The sequence below is a fragment of the Diabrotica virgifera genome, chromosome 4 (assembly GCF_917563875.1).
Source record: "Diabrotica virgifera virgifera chromosome 4, PGI_DIABVI_V3a".
NCBI lineage: Eukaryota > Metazoa > Arthropoda > Insecta > Coleoptera > Chrysomelidae > Diabrotica > Diabrotica virgifera.
This window is the reverse complement of record NC_065446.1, coordinates 78,240,784-78,256,723: the sequence shown is the minus strand read 5'-3', so window position 1 is coordinate 78,256,723 and position 15,940 is coordinate 78,240,784. Positions and strand designations below refer to the sequence as shown.

Here is a 15,940-nt window from a genome sequence, read left to right as displayed (position 1 = left end):
TATACCATCAGATCCAGGATGAACCTCAATTATACGGCCCAAAGGCCATTGTAGCGGGGGAATATTATTTTGGCGGATTACCACTAAGGTACCTAGTTGGACGTTTGGAGACGGAGAATTCCATTTAGCCCTTTGATGAAGAGTTTGGAGGTACTCCTTAGACCACCGTTCCCAAATCTGTTGGTGCAACTTATTTAATAATTGCCAACGATTCAACCGATTGTGCGGAACATCGAGCAACGTTTCTTCGGGCGAAGCACTCAAAGGCTCCATGGTCAAAAAATGTCCTGGAGTTAACGCACTAAGATCGTTTGGGTCTGAACTTAACGGGCATATTGGCCTCGAATTCATGATGGCCTCAATTTGAGAAAAAATAGTATATAACTCTTCAAAAGTTAGTACTTGTTCTCCAATTGTGCGAATTAAATGACCCTTTACCGTCTTAATATTAGATTCCCATAAACCTCCAAAGTGTGGAGAAGAAGGGGGAATGAGATGCCATTGAATAGATTCATGAGAAGCAGCTTGTGATGCCAATCTGTTAAGTTCTGCTCTGGCTCCAACAAAGTTAGTGCCATTGTCACTATAAACATGTTGACATCGGCCTCTACGACTGACAAATCGCTTAAACGCAGCTAAAAACGCGTCAGTGGATAAATCAGATACGAGCTCTAAATGAAGAGCTTTTGTTGAGAAACAAATAAAAAGCGACAAATACGCTTTAAGAGTTTGAGACTTTCGAAGTTTGGAAGCTCTTATAGGAAAAGGGCCCGCAAAATCAACTCCAACATTACTGAAAGGTTTTAGTTGAGATATTCGAGCTAGCGGTAGATTTCCCATTAACGGAACTGGGGACAAAGGATTCACCTTAAAACATTTAACACATTTAGACAGTACTCTACGAATGGCTCGTTTGGAAGATATAATCCAAAAACGCTGAGAAATTAGGTATTGAACAGTTTGAAGCCCGGCGTGTAGATATTGCAGATGAGTAGATTCAATAATCATATCAGTTAATTTACAACTGTTAGGAAGTAATGCCGGAAATTTGCGATCATACGAAATGGGCGCATTAGCTAGGCGACTACCTACACGTAGAATTCCCTTTGCATCGATAAAAGGTGAAAGCTTTCTTAAATTTTTTGGAAGCAGCTGTTTATCTTGGATAAAATTTATTAAAGTATTAAAAAAGATCTGCTGTGTTCGTTTAACAAAAACCAGTAAGGAGTTATGTTGCTCCAATAAACTTAAACGACCTATTTCCAGATTACCATATCGGTTTTTGGTTACATAATGGAAAAAACGAATAATGTAACACAAACATCGAACACACCTATTTAAAGACGAATGACGATCCAATAAAATATCTAAAAAATTATTGGGAATTTCAGCAATCAATGCGACAGTCCGCACTTCCAAATTTACATTAGTAGACTCCTTTGAATTAAGTTCAAAGAACGTTAGCGGATCAGATTGTAAGAAGGTTGGCCCCGCCCACCATTTGGAACAGTTAATTAACTCAGAGGGTAAGCAACCCCTTGAACCAATGTCAGCAGGATTTTCTTCAGAAGGAACATAGTGCCAACATGAAGAAGTTACTCGTTCCTGCACATAAGCTACTCTATTGCTCACAAAAGTTTTCCACTGATGAGGGGAAGATTGTAACCAACGTAATGTAACAGCAGAATCAGAATAACAGTATATTCCCTTGATTTCTACTTTATCTTTAATAACAGAAGAAACAAAGGAGACTAGTCGAGCCACTAAAACCGCAGCAGACAATTCTAATCTGGGAATAGTAAGTCCCTTATTAATGGGTGCGACCTTAGATTTAGCTATAACAAAAGAAACAAAAGGTTGGCCTGAAGGTGATAAGCATCGAAAGTACAAGACAGCGCAGTAACCTTTCTCGCTAGCGTCACCAAAACAGTGAACTTCTAAGCGTAAAATATCGTCAATTAATAAACGACGAGGTAAATTTAATTTACTCAAATATGCTACATCATCAATGTATTTTTTCCACAAACGGATAATTTCTTTTGATGGAGCATCATCCCAACCAATCTTTTGAGTCCATATTCTTTGAATAAGGTGTTTAATTAGAAATGTTATTGGAGATAAAAATCCAAGAGGATCAAATATTTTTGCTAAATTGGACAAAAGATGACGTTTTGTACAAGAAGAGTCTAAAACTTGAACTTTAAAAGCAAATGTATCCGAAGAAGCGTCCCATTCCAACCCTAATACTTTAAGTGTTTTGGACGAAATATCATCATTAAATGTAAGAGGTTTTATTGCTAAATCTGATACAGCTAATCCTTTCAATAAATCGGGTACATTACTGGACCATTTTTTCAACTCAAAACCTCCTTTGGCAAGTAAGGCAATAAGTTCGTCTCTTAGTGCTAAGGCATTTTCGAAACTAGGAGAGGAAGAAACGATATCATCAACGTAGGTTCCAGTTTTAAGTGCCTCGGCTGCTAGAGGAAACGAATCCCCGTCATCATTAGCCAACTGATGTAGACATCTAATAGCAAGATAAGGAGAACAAGAGAGACCATAAACAACTCTGTTGATACGAAGATCTCGAACAGGTTCAGAATTATTAGAACGCCAAAGTACTCTTTGATAATCTGTTTGAGTAGGATTGATTAAAATTTGCCTATACATTTTAGAAATATCGGCCGTAATTACATAACCATGCAATCGAAAATTAATCAAAATTGTACAGATGTCAGTCTGAAGCTTAGGACCAGTGAATAATTTGTCATTGAGTGAGGGTTGATTTGGAAGATGCCCGGAACCATTAAAAACGACCCTTAATTTACTTGTTAGACTTTCAGGTCTTAAAACACAATGATGCGATAAATAGTAAACATAAGGTGAATCGAAGTTATTCAATGGGACAGGTTCCATGTGACCGAGCTCAACAAATTCCTTCATAAAGGTGCGGTATTGGTCATAAAGTTCAGGAGATTTTTGAAGCCTTCTTTCTAATGAATAAAACCTACTAAGAGCAAGTGATCTAATATTAGGAAAGACAGGATTTTCTTCCTTAAAAGGTAGATCTACTACAAAGCGTCCTGAATGTTCACGCGTATAAGTATTCATAAACATATTTTCCACTTTAGCGTCATCAGGAGCTAAGCAAAAAACTTCAGGGACTGCTTCTAATTCCCAGAATTTCTTTATTTGCTGATCCAAAGAAACCGTATCTTCAACTTGGCAAAATAAAGACGTAAGAGTAGGTGCCTTTGAAATATTTACTTTTCCCATAAGCACATAGCCAAATATAGTATTAATTGCATCAGGTTCATCTTGATTGCCGTAAATACGTCCATCCAAAAGAATGGTAGAGAATACATCAGCTCCTAAAAGAATGTCTATGGATCCTCTACGAAAGAAGTTATCATCTGCTAACTTTAAATTAGCAATATGGGGCCAAGTATTAACTTCTAAATTACATAAAGGCTGATCCTCACATATTTTTGTCAAGACTAACGCATCGGTTGTCAAAATAGGAGAAGATTTACGTACTGGTTTAAAAGAAATGGTAACCCCACCTAAATTAGTGTTCGACTGCATAGAACCTAATCCTTGGATGTTAGCTGAAGTTTTCATGGGACGTAAACCTAAACGCCTAAGGGTCTTTTGACAGATGAAGGACGTCATGCTTCCCGAATCTAACAGACACCTAACAGGTTGGTAGTTACCGTGACAATCAAGCACCTCAATACATGCAGTGGAAAGCAAAGTACTTTTATCAGCGGAAGAAAAACACACAGAAACGGATGATCCAGTCGTTGAATTTAAAGTGGATGCCGCCGAATCTTGAACATTCTCTTCTTTCTTAGAAGAGGAGAAGCAAAGGAGTGTATGATGTTTTTTATGGCACGAGTGACAAGTCCATGTAGATTTGCATAGGCTAGAACGATGTGATCCAAGACAGTTAATACACATCTTGTTCTTTTTTATTAATTGAAATCGATCTACAGGAGATTTTGCCAAAAAAACGGAGCATTTATAAATGGCATGGGTATCATTAGTTTTACAGATAGAACATTTTGGTTCAGGTTCTGTTTGAGCAAGCAATGATGTAGATTTGGAAGAATTAGGTTTTTTAGAAAAGTTAGATTTTGGTTTAGTGTGAAAATCAATATTATCTAAAGCGAGACAACTTTGATTTAAAAAATCAATCAGTTTTTTATAGCTTGGGATGGTTGAATTATTATGAAAAAGCTCAAAACGTGTTACTAAAGAAACAGTTAATCGTTTTAAAATCATTTGAACAAGTATAAAATCCCAATGTACTGTGGGTAGTCCTAGCTTATTTAGAGATGCCACATTTTTCGAAAATGTATCTAACAACTTGCGTAGTTCTTTTGGATCTTCTGAAGTCAGTTGTGGTGAACTTTCAAGGTTATTCCATAAATTGGCAGCGATTACCCTAACATTATTAAACCTTTCACAAAGCAGATCATAGGCAATTGGATAATTGTTTGCTGTGATGTCAATATGATCCACAGCATCGCGCGCTGCACCCTTTAAACACGATAGTAACAAATTAAATTTGTCAATTGGTTGTAAGTAAGTAAGAGTATGAACGCGAGCATCAAACTGATCTATAAAACTTCTAAATTCAGTTATTTTTCCACTGAAAGATGGCAATTCCGGTTTCGGTAAATTAAAATAATTTATAGGTAAAGGATTTTGAGACTGTGAAGTTGATGTAGTTTGCTGACTTGATGTTGAAGATTTTCTAAAGGCTTGCACGTATGTTAATTTAATTTTATAATATAATTTGTCAAAATTACTACGGCAATCATCTTCGACTTTAAATAGCGCGTCCTCATTATCTTGCTCAGAAACTAACATAATTATTTTATTATGAAGATCATAAAAATTGTCACGAATTTTTTCCAATCCTTCATACATAACTTCCAAAACCGGGTAAAAATTCTTATCGTCAGCAGCTACCTTTAAAGCAACAGCATGAATTTCAGTCATTTGTTGCACTTCAACTTGTCTTAAAGATTGATATTTTTTAATTTTATCTGCCATTTTGTAAATTTAAATGTAGAATTAATAAATTTAGAAAAATATGAAATTAGCGTTAGGAAATAAAATAGGTTCACCACACGAAAATTAATAAAATACAACCGAACTTTGTGCTAATAAAATAGAAAACTATGTCCTCTGCTATCTGAATATTTATAGACAACAAATAATTATAAAACATAAACCCTTTAAATAAAAATTACTGTGTAAAATAAACACACAGTTCCATCTATAATAGAGTCAACCTGTATAATAATTATCATAACAAAATTTGTCTATTGGCCGACGTTGACAATTTAATAATAATTACTTTTACATTAATGTGTTCCTTTTTTACTTAAAAAACAACATTAACTGAGGTATAGGTACCACTAACGATCGGCACAAACAAAAAACCAATTTACTAATTGATACGTGATTTTAATTTTGTAATGAATATTTTATCGCCTTATGTTAAAGAATAACAAAAAAATAAAGTCAAAGGAAATGCGGTTAAATAACCTGAATTTGATTCTGATCTTTGTAAATTAGCAAAGTATGACAATAAAATCAAACAATTCAGGTTTAAAAGACACTTTCCCCGACTATATTACCCTCTTAGAAAAATGAAAAATGCAAGAAAAAAACATAGAAAATGGATCTATCAGGCTCGTAACGGATCAATAAATCATCTTGGAGGAGACTACTAACTCAGTGAGAGCTTTATTAGTGGACTGTTTAGCATAGGGTGAATTTAAAATAGAATAAAAAAAATAACAGTAAAAAAACCAGACCTTAAAGTAAATTGTAATAAAAATATTTCCTACCTTGTCATTTCTCGTTGCACAAGCTGGAGCAGGCCTGCTATTTTTCGTACTGCTATTGCTGAGTAGTATACATCACTCGCGAGGACTATATTGAGTTTCTATACACTTTTCGGAATAATTGTAAGTGACTGTTAACCAAGAGAGTTGGTTGGCGAATTGTCTTTTTAAAATGAGGCGAGTAGGCAGGTAATTACATACAAAAAACTTTAAGGTTTTTACTTGAAAATAATGATAAAAATTAATACATACTCACTGAATTAGGTATTGGCCTACTCGTATATACGGGGTGTCCCATAATATTGAAAAGAAAATGAATTAAAATATTCTTTACAAAAACAAGAAAATTAAAAATTGTTATTCCTACTTATGTGGACGAACCAGTATGGTATGAAACAAAACATTTAACATGTAAGCCCACGTTGCATTTTGAACACCTCATTTTTGCTTTATCGTAGCACAAACCACTTCGAGTTGGTTTTTCCTGTAGAATTACCAAGTGGTCTAGTCGATCACAACCAATATCAATGTTTTCATTGGCTGATGGACGACCTCGAGAATAGGAAGCAGGTTTTTTATTTTGTTGTAACATAGATGTTGCAATGCGTCTTCTAAATGATAAGTGGTCCAGTTTTCTTCCATGCAAACAATGAAGTTGCCAGGAATATGGAACAGCATTACCAATGCATTGATTGATCACTGAAAAATACCATTTGTGGCCGTGAACTGAAATGCGGTAAAGACTAATATTTTAATCACTATAATCTACTCCGCCCATGTTTACATTATACTCATGTAGGAGATGGGGTTGTTCTACCTGAAATGATAAATATTAGTGGTATTTCAGAGGAAGATTTACTATTTTGTTTCATACCTGGATCGTCTACATTGGTCTTCCATCTGAATGTCTTCTTTTGCCCAGTGGTAGATTATTTTTTCTTAGACCCATTAACCGTTCTTTTTTCTACCTGCTCTGGTAATGAAATATTATCTTGCGAATCGGATAATAATGCGTCACAATTATTTTGCACGATGATTTCAGCATAAGCTTGTAATTGCGTCCCAGGTAAATTATCCATCAATATTATATCTTCATCACCAGAGTCTTCATCTGTTAGGACCTCACATGCATTTATTAGAGGCATCAAAGCAATACTGTCTATATTTGCTACTAAATTTTCATCATCTTCTAACATACTAAGCGCATTCTCCAATGAAAAGACAATAAAAATAAAAAGTATGGTATTTTCCTGCCGTACAATATATTGTAAACTAAAATCTAATGGCTTATCGCTAGTTACAAAATAACAATTTATCCAATTTATAAATCTAAATTGAAATATATATGTGTTTTCTACAAGTAACCACAAAAAGAATATTTTTTTTGCATATATTATAACAAATATTTACTTACTGAGTAAATCGTATTCGAAATTCGGCCATGTTATAAAAACTGTAAACTATCACACAACTATCTCCAAATATTTTAAAGCCAGCAATTCACAATTACACCCTATGGTTAATTACTACTTTCTGGAAGTATTTAGGCGGTCATCAAGAAATTAGATCCTCATAGAAAATCAATTAAAAGATATTTGTGGTGTACAATTTATTGGCCGGCGGCCAGCACTCTTTCTATCCGAGGGCAATTTTTTTCTTGTTATTGGACTACCCTACCGTCTGTTATTCTGCTTATACGATTTATTCATTCTCGCTTCCTGTTCAGTTTTCACTCGCTTTTCCACCTTGTAGGTATGCTGTTCCGATTTAGGGGTACTTCCTTTTCGATCTCTAAATGTTTTTCCATGATTCTTCTTAGTATTCGCAATGCTCTTTTTGCGAATTTGATGGCCTTGGCCGAGCCAATTAGCCAGACATTTTGTTATCTTAAAAACAAACAAATTTGTTTTTTCAATCAGAGTAATTTTTTCTGTATTTCTAACGCTAAATACATAACAAACTCACATATTACAATTATTATCTAAATAATACAATGTTTTGGTTGTAAATATTGTTTTGTACATATTTATTTTTTTTGTATTTTTTATATTTTTAATTTGTATTTTTATTATTTTTTTATTATTATTTTTTATTAATTGTTTTTTTTTTAATACGCTAAGGCATAATATTATATTCGCAATGTTTGAATATTATTAGTCACAGTTAGGTTGTAATGACAATTACATATTTTACCTAAAAATACTTAACGTTTCGACTTCCACTCCGGAAATATCTGTCCAAAGATATTGAGAACAATAATTTGTTGATAAGGTGTCTACAACCGCCAAATTGTTGATATTACTGAGGTTGTGTCATATTCCTGACAACAAAAAAATGTACTGTGCCTATGATGGTTGTAGGCAACAGCCAGCTATGGTTTGGAAAGGTATGAGGGTGGATGTTTTTTATGCACTATGATACATCAAGTTGTGATCATTTTGTATATTTGTGCAATAATTTTGTCTGTTGTGTGATTCTGTGTTTGTAAGTGTTCATAATAAGGAGTTTTTGGAGTAACTTAGTTTTATTTATTGTGTGTTGCAGATGCGTAGTGGAGACATGTGCTTCACATTTCCCTGTCCTCTATTATTGGTATGTTTTGTTTATTAAACTTGTTCGCAACATCACGTAAATGGGACAAGTAAAGGGTGTAACAAAAAAAGTTACACGAACACACGAGTGAGGTCTGAATAAACCAGGTATGCCCGATAAGAAAAAAGCAGATCTCATGGATTTGGTTAATAAAAACCTAATTCCAAGATATCACAGGCCATTTTATGAATCGTTGTAGTTTTAAATGTCACGTGTTTTTGCTTGTTTTGACACAGACAATATTTTAAGTGTTACATTTTCGTAATTTAATGACATTAGTTCGTTTAGAATTTAAGCTTTTACGCATTATTAAATAACTTTAAGAAATAGCTTTAATTTAAGAATTTAAACACTTTAATTTTGACTTGTAATTGTAATATTGGTTGTTATGATTACACTTTTTGAATAAAGAACATATTCTTAAATCTAAAATCTTTTATTTCGATAACGTTTGTTTAAATATATAAGTCAATTTGTATCATTCATTTTATTACATTTTTGCAGGAAAAGTGTGACATATTATCACCATTTTTGTAAATATGCAAATTTTTCGCTAAATTTATTACATCATCAGGCCTATCTAACATTTTTAGAGACGTAAGTAGTCAACACTTATAGTAAATATTAGATGGACTATAAAAATGGATTCCTTTGGAGACAATAATTCTTTGTACGTTAAAAAGGAAGCTCCTGTAAAATTGTACTTTTTAACGTAACACCCTATTATAGCAAACAGGCGATGCGTTCATAATTTTCTTAAAAAAATTAAGTTTATTTTATTTGGAGCAGTATTTTATTTTATAGCAGTATGAATAATGATTCCGTAGTTGATGTAAAAAACAACTATAGTCCTTTTCATGACCATTTTTCATTGCGTAACAGTTTTTCGATTTCTCTCTAACGCATTAAATTGTATGTGACAGAAAAAAGGCACGGCGGTGATTACAGACATTTATTACATTTCTTCTAGTTATTCTAGTTGTCGATAGATGGCGCCATAATCAAAAAAGAATTATTTATTAAATAAAACAATAATATTATCAATGTAATCTGGACAATTTTTAAGACTATACAAATCAAAGAAAATACCATTTTATAAATGCAATAGACACAATTGATTTGTTTTTATTCCAAATTGAAAATAAAATGTGACAACTGTCAGATTTAACTAAAATGTCATGTTAGAATAAATGTCATAAATGTGTATTATCACGGACTTACCTTTTTTTCTATAATTTGTGACGCACTGAAAAATGGTCATGAAAAGGAGAATACAATGATATGACAAATTCATATTGAAAATAAAGGAGAATGAGGACCGGTATGACATACTGATTTTCAGAGTCTACGGCCTGAAATATCCACGTCAGTAGTTGAAGGTTCAAAACAGTCCGTACAGAATATATTGGTAATCAAACTCGATCAGTACATTTCTTGCAGAATGCTGTAATATGTACAATATTATATAGCCATGATTTATTTGATTTGGTTTTTCTGTAATATTTTCAATATCCTGATTTTTTTAGCAAATGTTGGGTTCTCATCTATAATATAATTCAAGGGCATTTGTAGCAGTTTACGCGCCCATATCCCTACCCACTTCGTATAATTCATATAGGGTTTCAATTTTATCAATAAAAAGAAAGAATGTGTGTGTGTACTTTGTAGGCCCGTAAGAAGTTATACTTCTATTATATGATTTCAACGAAATCAATATACTTTAAACAGTTTATTTATATTTTATTTAAATATCAAGCTAATTTTAATACTCACTACTTTCCAAAAACTTTTATTAAAACAGTATCAAAAATTAAAAAAATAAAAGAATAAAACACACGCAAACACATTGAAAAATGAAGCAAAGAAATGATTTCTGAACAATAATTGTTGACAAAATTTTTAACTAAATACGTATTTTCTGAAAAAAAATATAATAAATATACTTGCAATCATAAAATGTATAAAAAAATTTAAAAAATAAAAATTTGCATTGGGAATTGAACCTGCGTCTATAAGGTTGTTAGATTTTGAACTCACCGCACGCAGAACTTAGCTAGCGAGACATTTGAATGATGTGGGAAGATATAGCAACTAAACGTTTTAAACTCTTTTGACAGTTGCTTATTCTCTTAGTTTAATTAAATAAGTTTGATTCTTGCGGAATTAAAATATTAAAATACAACAAAATATAGACTAATTAAAGCAATTTATTAGATATGAAGATTGATAGAAGTTGTATTGGTATATAAATTATGTAAATCAATGCATTACCTACTATAGGTACCTACATTTTCCAAATAAGTATGTAGGTCCTAATCTTTTATTACAATACTGAAACATTTAAAATTACGTACCTGTTGCCTTTAAACACTATTTAAAAAGTCACTACAATTATAAACTTGCTTTTTGTGTCTGTCCTCACAACAATAAATACTAATATACCTACTACATACAATTTGTTTACCCATAACCATTGACGTATTAATAAAATAACCGACATATTTAAAAATTGTCGACAGGTCATTGTAATTACCCAATCAGAGGACGTATAATGTTTAAGCTGCGCAGAGTATCAAGATTTTGATGATTTCGCGTACATATAAATTTACTCTCAACGCGCCTAAAGAAGTATAACTTCCAAAATTACCAAATTTATGTTGTACTTACTTACTTACTTACTAGCCAACGCCCACCCTTGGCATGTTAGCCATTTGGCGCTGACCAGTATAGACGAGCCGTTTCTCGTAGGCGATCTTCATCCTCCTCGGGTGGGTCTGTTATCAGGGCTGGGCACTCTGCGAGGTGAGCAGCATCCATCTGGGGCTGATTGCATAGTGGACAGTTGTCGTTTTCACGGACGCTGATGCGATGTAGATGGGAGGCCAGGTAGTCATGCCCCGTAGTTGTTCTGAACGCGGCTACACTCATGGGTCTCGGCAAGTTGTGAGGGATTGGTGACTCTATTAGGTGGGCCCAATATTTTCCAGCACCGGCTTGTATTTGCTGGTCTTTTATCTTCGCTTTGATTCCTCTTTTAATGGTGGACTTTGCTGATGTGTACGATTGGAAGCTAGGGGGCTATGTAAGAGTAGTGCCTTCTTTTGCAAGTTCATCCGCCGCTTCATTCCCTTCAACACCGACATGACAAGAATCCATTGTAAAGTAATCAGCCACCCTTTTTCCAGCAAGTTCGATAGTTGGACGCGGCAAGATATTGTTTGGGCATAGTCGGTATATCGATTTCTCGACTGGGCGAGGATTGCGGCTTGGCAGTCGATGAAGATGGCAACTTTTTGGGGGTGTTGGAGATTCTCGAGACTTTTAGCGAATTCGTGTATAGCAGCAATTTCGCCATCATAGTTGGTGAGAGGGGCACCCACAGCTATGGAGCCTTTGGAGAACGTTGAGTCATATCCTGCTCCTGTTCTTTCCGAGTCCGGCATCGAGGAGCCCTCGCAGTAGATGTGGAGCCACTCATGTATCGTCTCTATTGCGGCTTTTCTTAGGACAATGTCTGACGGTAAGTGCTTCGGGTCGTTATGGTTTTCAAGACGCAATTCTGTGTTTGGTAGACAGCGGGCGAGTGTAGTTTGCGATGGGAAGGGGGCGGATTTCGACAGGTCAATGTAGTATTTTCCATGATTTGATTTGATACTGTAAGCGGAGTGGTTTGTGTTTTAAGACGTGAGGCTGCTTGTCTATATTCGTCCCATTTTTGTGGAAGTATTCGTCTTTGTTTTTCCCAGAAGGTTAACGCGTGTTGCTCTCTGCGGCATTGTATTGGTTCAATACCGGTCTGGGCTTCCATTGATGTAATCGGTGTTGATTTTGGAGCACCGGTGATGACGCGAAGGGCAGTGTTCTGGGCGACTTCAAGCTTGGAGGTGGTGTTTGTACTCGCAGTTATTGTAGCTTCACTCCCATATTCTAGTATCGGCCGGACATAGGTTTTGTATGTTGCTACCAAGACATCTTGCGTGGCGCCCCATTTTGTTGCTGTGAGACGTTTGAGCAGTCGACATCTCTTTGTGGCTTTCTCTGCAATGTCGTCGATTTGAGGTTTCCACGTCATTTTCTTATCTATGTACACCCCCAGGTATTTTGTTACATCCTCTCTTTCCAGGTCGACTCCTTTGTATGTCAGCTTGACAGCAGTCTGCTTTGTTGAAAGGGTAAGTACTTGATATACGGTTTTCGGTTGTACTGAGAGTTAGGCAGTTTTTATCCGCCCATTTTTCTAGATTTTTGAGAGCCTGGTTCATTACTCCCTCGAGAGCTTTCAGACTGCTACTTGATGCCCATATTAGGAGGTCATCGGCATACAGGAGGGCTTCAACACCAGGTGTCTTTCTAATCATTGCGAGCACATCGTTTATCATTAGGTTGAACAATTGACAGCTGATGACAGCTCCTTGTGGCAGCCCTTGTCTTTGTAGTCTGAATTTGGAACAATGATTGTGAAATTTGACTCTCTGATACCTTTCCCCGAGAAAAGATTTTATCCAATTGAACAGTTTACCGTCAATTCCAGACTTCGCTATCTTGTGTAACAGAAAACCTCTCCATACTGTGTCGTATGCAGCTTTGAGGTCTACTAGCACTGCAACTGTTGACATCTTACGGTGGAAAGCATCCTTGACTTTTTGAGCAAACTCGACTACATGGTCCATGGTGTTCCTGTGTTTCCTGAAGCCAGCTTGTGCGTCGTCAATCAGTTCAAGATGGGTTATGGCTCGGTTCAGTCTGTCCAGAACCATTTTTTTGGCTACTTTGCATAAGGAGTTTGTGAGGGATATTGGCCCGTAGCTATCAGTCAGTCTCGGGTCTTTTTGTTTCTTTAGGGTGGGTATGACCTCGCTCTTCCTCCATTGACTTGGGACTCTTGAATTCCATGTTAGGTTAATCAAGTTCAGAATGGTGTTTTTGGCTGCGGCTCCCAGATATTTAAGCATTTCCGGGTACAACTCGTCAATCCCTGCTGCCTTTTTCGTTTTTGTGTCAGACAGAGCCGCTTCCAGCTCTGTTATCGAGAAATCTTCTTTACAGATGTCCTTTATACTTTTGCTCATCCGCCGGGGAGGGGATAGCGCAACAGTCTTGCTCTCTCCCTCTTATTTATCTTAACATTACTCACTTTTGTGTAGTGTTTACACAGTTCGTTTGCTATATCGGCATGTGTAGTGAGTTCTCTAGCCATGCCTCTCATTTGCATTTGCTGTTGCTTGTTTCCATCATTGTTTAGCGTAGTAACCAACCTGTGCGCTTTGACGCCGTCTTTTCTGAAGTCGGGCTTAGCAAGGAAGGATTTGAAAGCTTCTCTTTTCCCTGACTTAATGGCTTGAGTTAAGATCGCTTGTCTCTTTCGAAGCTCTACACAATCGTTCATTTGCCTCGATTTTTCAGCTTTGCCCCTGGCTTTATTTCTGGCAGCTTTCAATTTGGATAGCGTTGGGGACCAGAAAGTCTTATACCCCTTAATTTAACCTCGCGATATGCACTCTTTTGCACATTTCAGTGTGGCCTCAGTTAATTTATTTGCTGCTTCTTCTGGTTCTTCTAGTGTTAGTTGAGTAAGGACTACATCTGTGCATTCCCTGTACTTTTTCCAATCCGCCTTTTTAAAATTCCAGCGCGGGGCGCGATTTTGGGCTTTTTTGTCCTTTGCCAGTTTGCATGTCACTAGCAGAGCGCGGTGACCACAGCCTGCTGCGTCGTCCCGGAGGGTTACACTGGTCTTCCCTGTAATGTGTGGGTGTGTTACGACAAGATCGGGCCTTGATTGACTTCCTCTAAACGATAAGAACGTAGGTGGGATGTTCACTACATCAAGATAGTTGTTATCCAAAAAGTCCTCGAGGTGTTTCCCAACGTTGGTGGTTCTAGAGTAGCCCCATCTCGTGGATGGACTATTGAAATCTCCAATTATGATTGTACTTGGCTGGATTTTTTGCTCTACCAATTCCAATGCAGGTATATTATCTGGCGGATTGTATAGTAAAAAAAAAGGTGACATGTTTCGAGTTTTCCAGACTTCGACCTGGAACATTTCCAGTTTATCTCTATCCTGCATTTCGTGGATTATGTTAGTCTCGCATACTAGAGTGGTTTTGATTCCGATGATAATTCCTGACGCTACTTGTCGACTTCTCTTCAGAACATGGGTTAAATAGCCAACTGTAGAGCAGAGGTGAGGTGTGTCTGTAGCTGCTCCTGCCTCTACAATGACATATATATCAACGTTCTTTTCGAGAACGCTTCGTTTGAGTTCTAAAAACTTGCTGTTGCTTAGACCTCCAGCGTTCCAGAAGATAACTGTGAGGTCTACGTCGCTGCCCTGAGAAGGGCCGTTTCGAGTAGGGATTCGTAGACTCATGGATCAGCGCGCGTAACGACGAATCGCTGCTGCTCATTTAGCGTTACCCAGGGGACACGTGTGATCGTACCTTACGATAGAACACGGACGCGAGCAACTCTGTCCCCCAAATTTATGTTGTACATATTTTCATATGAGAGAGGTCTGACAGGCCTCACCCTTCCGCTGAATGGTAAATTAATTTATATTTAATAAAGTGCAACATATTTAGTCAAACTGTAAGTAAACACTAAATCTACTGGTCGGCTGGTCTTATACGTTTCAGGGAATTATATTTATAAAAGATCGCTTAACTTAGTAATATTATCTAAATGTAAGTTTTTTATACAAACATGGTAAAGAGCATTATCGTAGGACTACGCTGAACAGTTTTATCTGATCCCATTATTCGTTTCTAATAAAATAAAAGTGAAGTAGGGACCTCCCCGTGTAATTTAGCCTCGCCACTTCGGGCACGCAGTAATAACATTTGGAAAGTTAGATGCGACTCCAAGTGAAAACGGCAAGTCCAGGTGGCAAAAAAATTACCGAGATGGAATTGCCAAAAGTTATTACGTCATGAATTATTCAGAATACTCAACTGCCCACAGCAATTTTCCAACGACTTTGTGGTCGAGAATATTGTTACTCTTTTCAATTACCTTTCTCTATGACGCAGGGGAGTCTTCTTCCTTCTGTAAAGTCATTTAGCATATAGCAGATAGGTATAGGATTGATTTTTTTGCGAAGCCGTTTCTTTAGTAAATATTTTATTTGTTTTTAGCTCTTTACATTGAGAGGGCATCTCTAATAATCGGAAAATAAAACCATGCGCAGTGGAAAGATTTGTCAGTGGTTAAGAAAGAATACTATAGATACAATTTAACAAGAAAATGGGGAGGGTGAATCATAGATGTAACACGATATACTAATTTTACGAGAAAAAATCCACTAGGAAAACAGGTTTTTCCTGTAGTTGGCTGTATACCATTTATTACAAAAATCCATAAAATCCTTTATAAAAGGTATATTGTTAAAATCTCTACACAGGGCTACATCACAGAACAGAACTAGTTTTCAATCGGTTGACCGATCATCATCAGTGTTTGCGTGAATCAAACATGCTAACCACCAA

General features: G+C 36.1%; 1 protein-coding gene across 1 annotated transcript; it reads right to left on the bottom strand.

Moving 5' to 3' along the window:
* Positions 1 to 13,932: 13,932 nt before the first annotated feature.
* Positions 13,933 to 14,826, bottom strand: LOC126883595 (uncharacterized). The gene has a single exon (XM_050649247.1). The coding sequence runs from the start codon at positions 14,824 to 14,826 to the stop codon at positions 13,933 to 13,935; it is 894 nt and encodes a 297-aa protein (XP_050505204.1).
* Between the last annotated feature and the right edge of the window lie 1,114 nt (positions 14,827 to 15,940).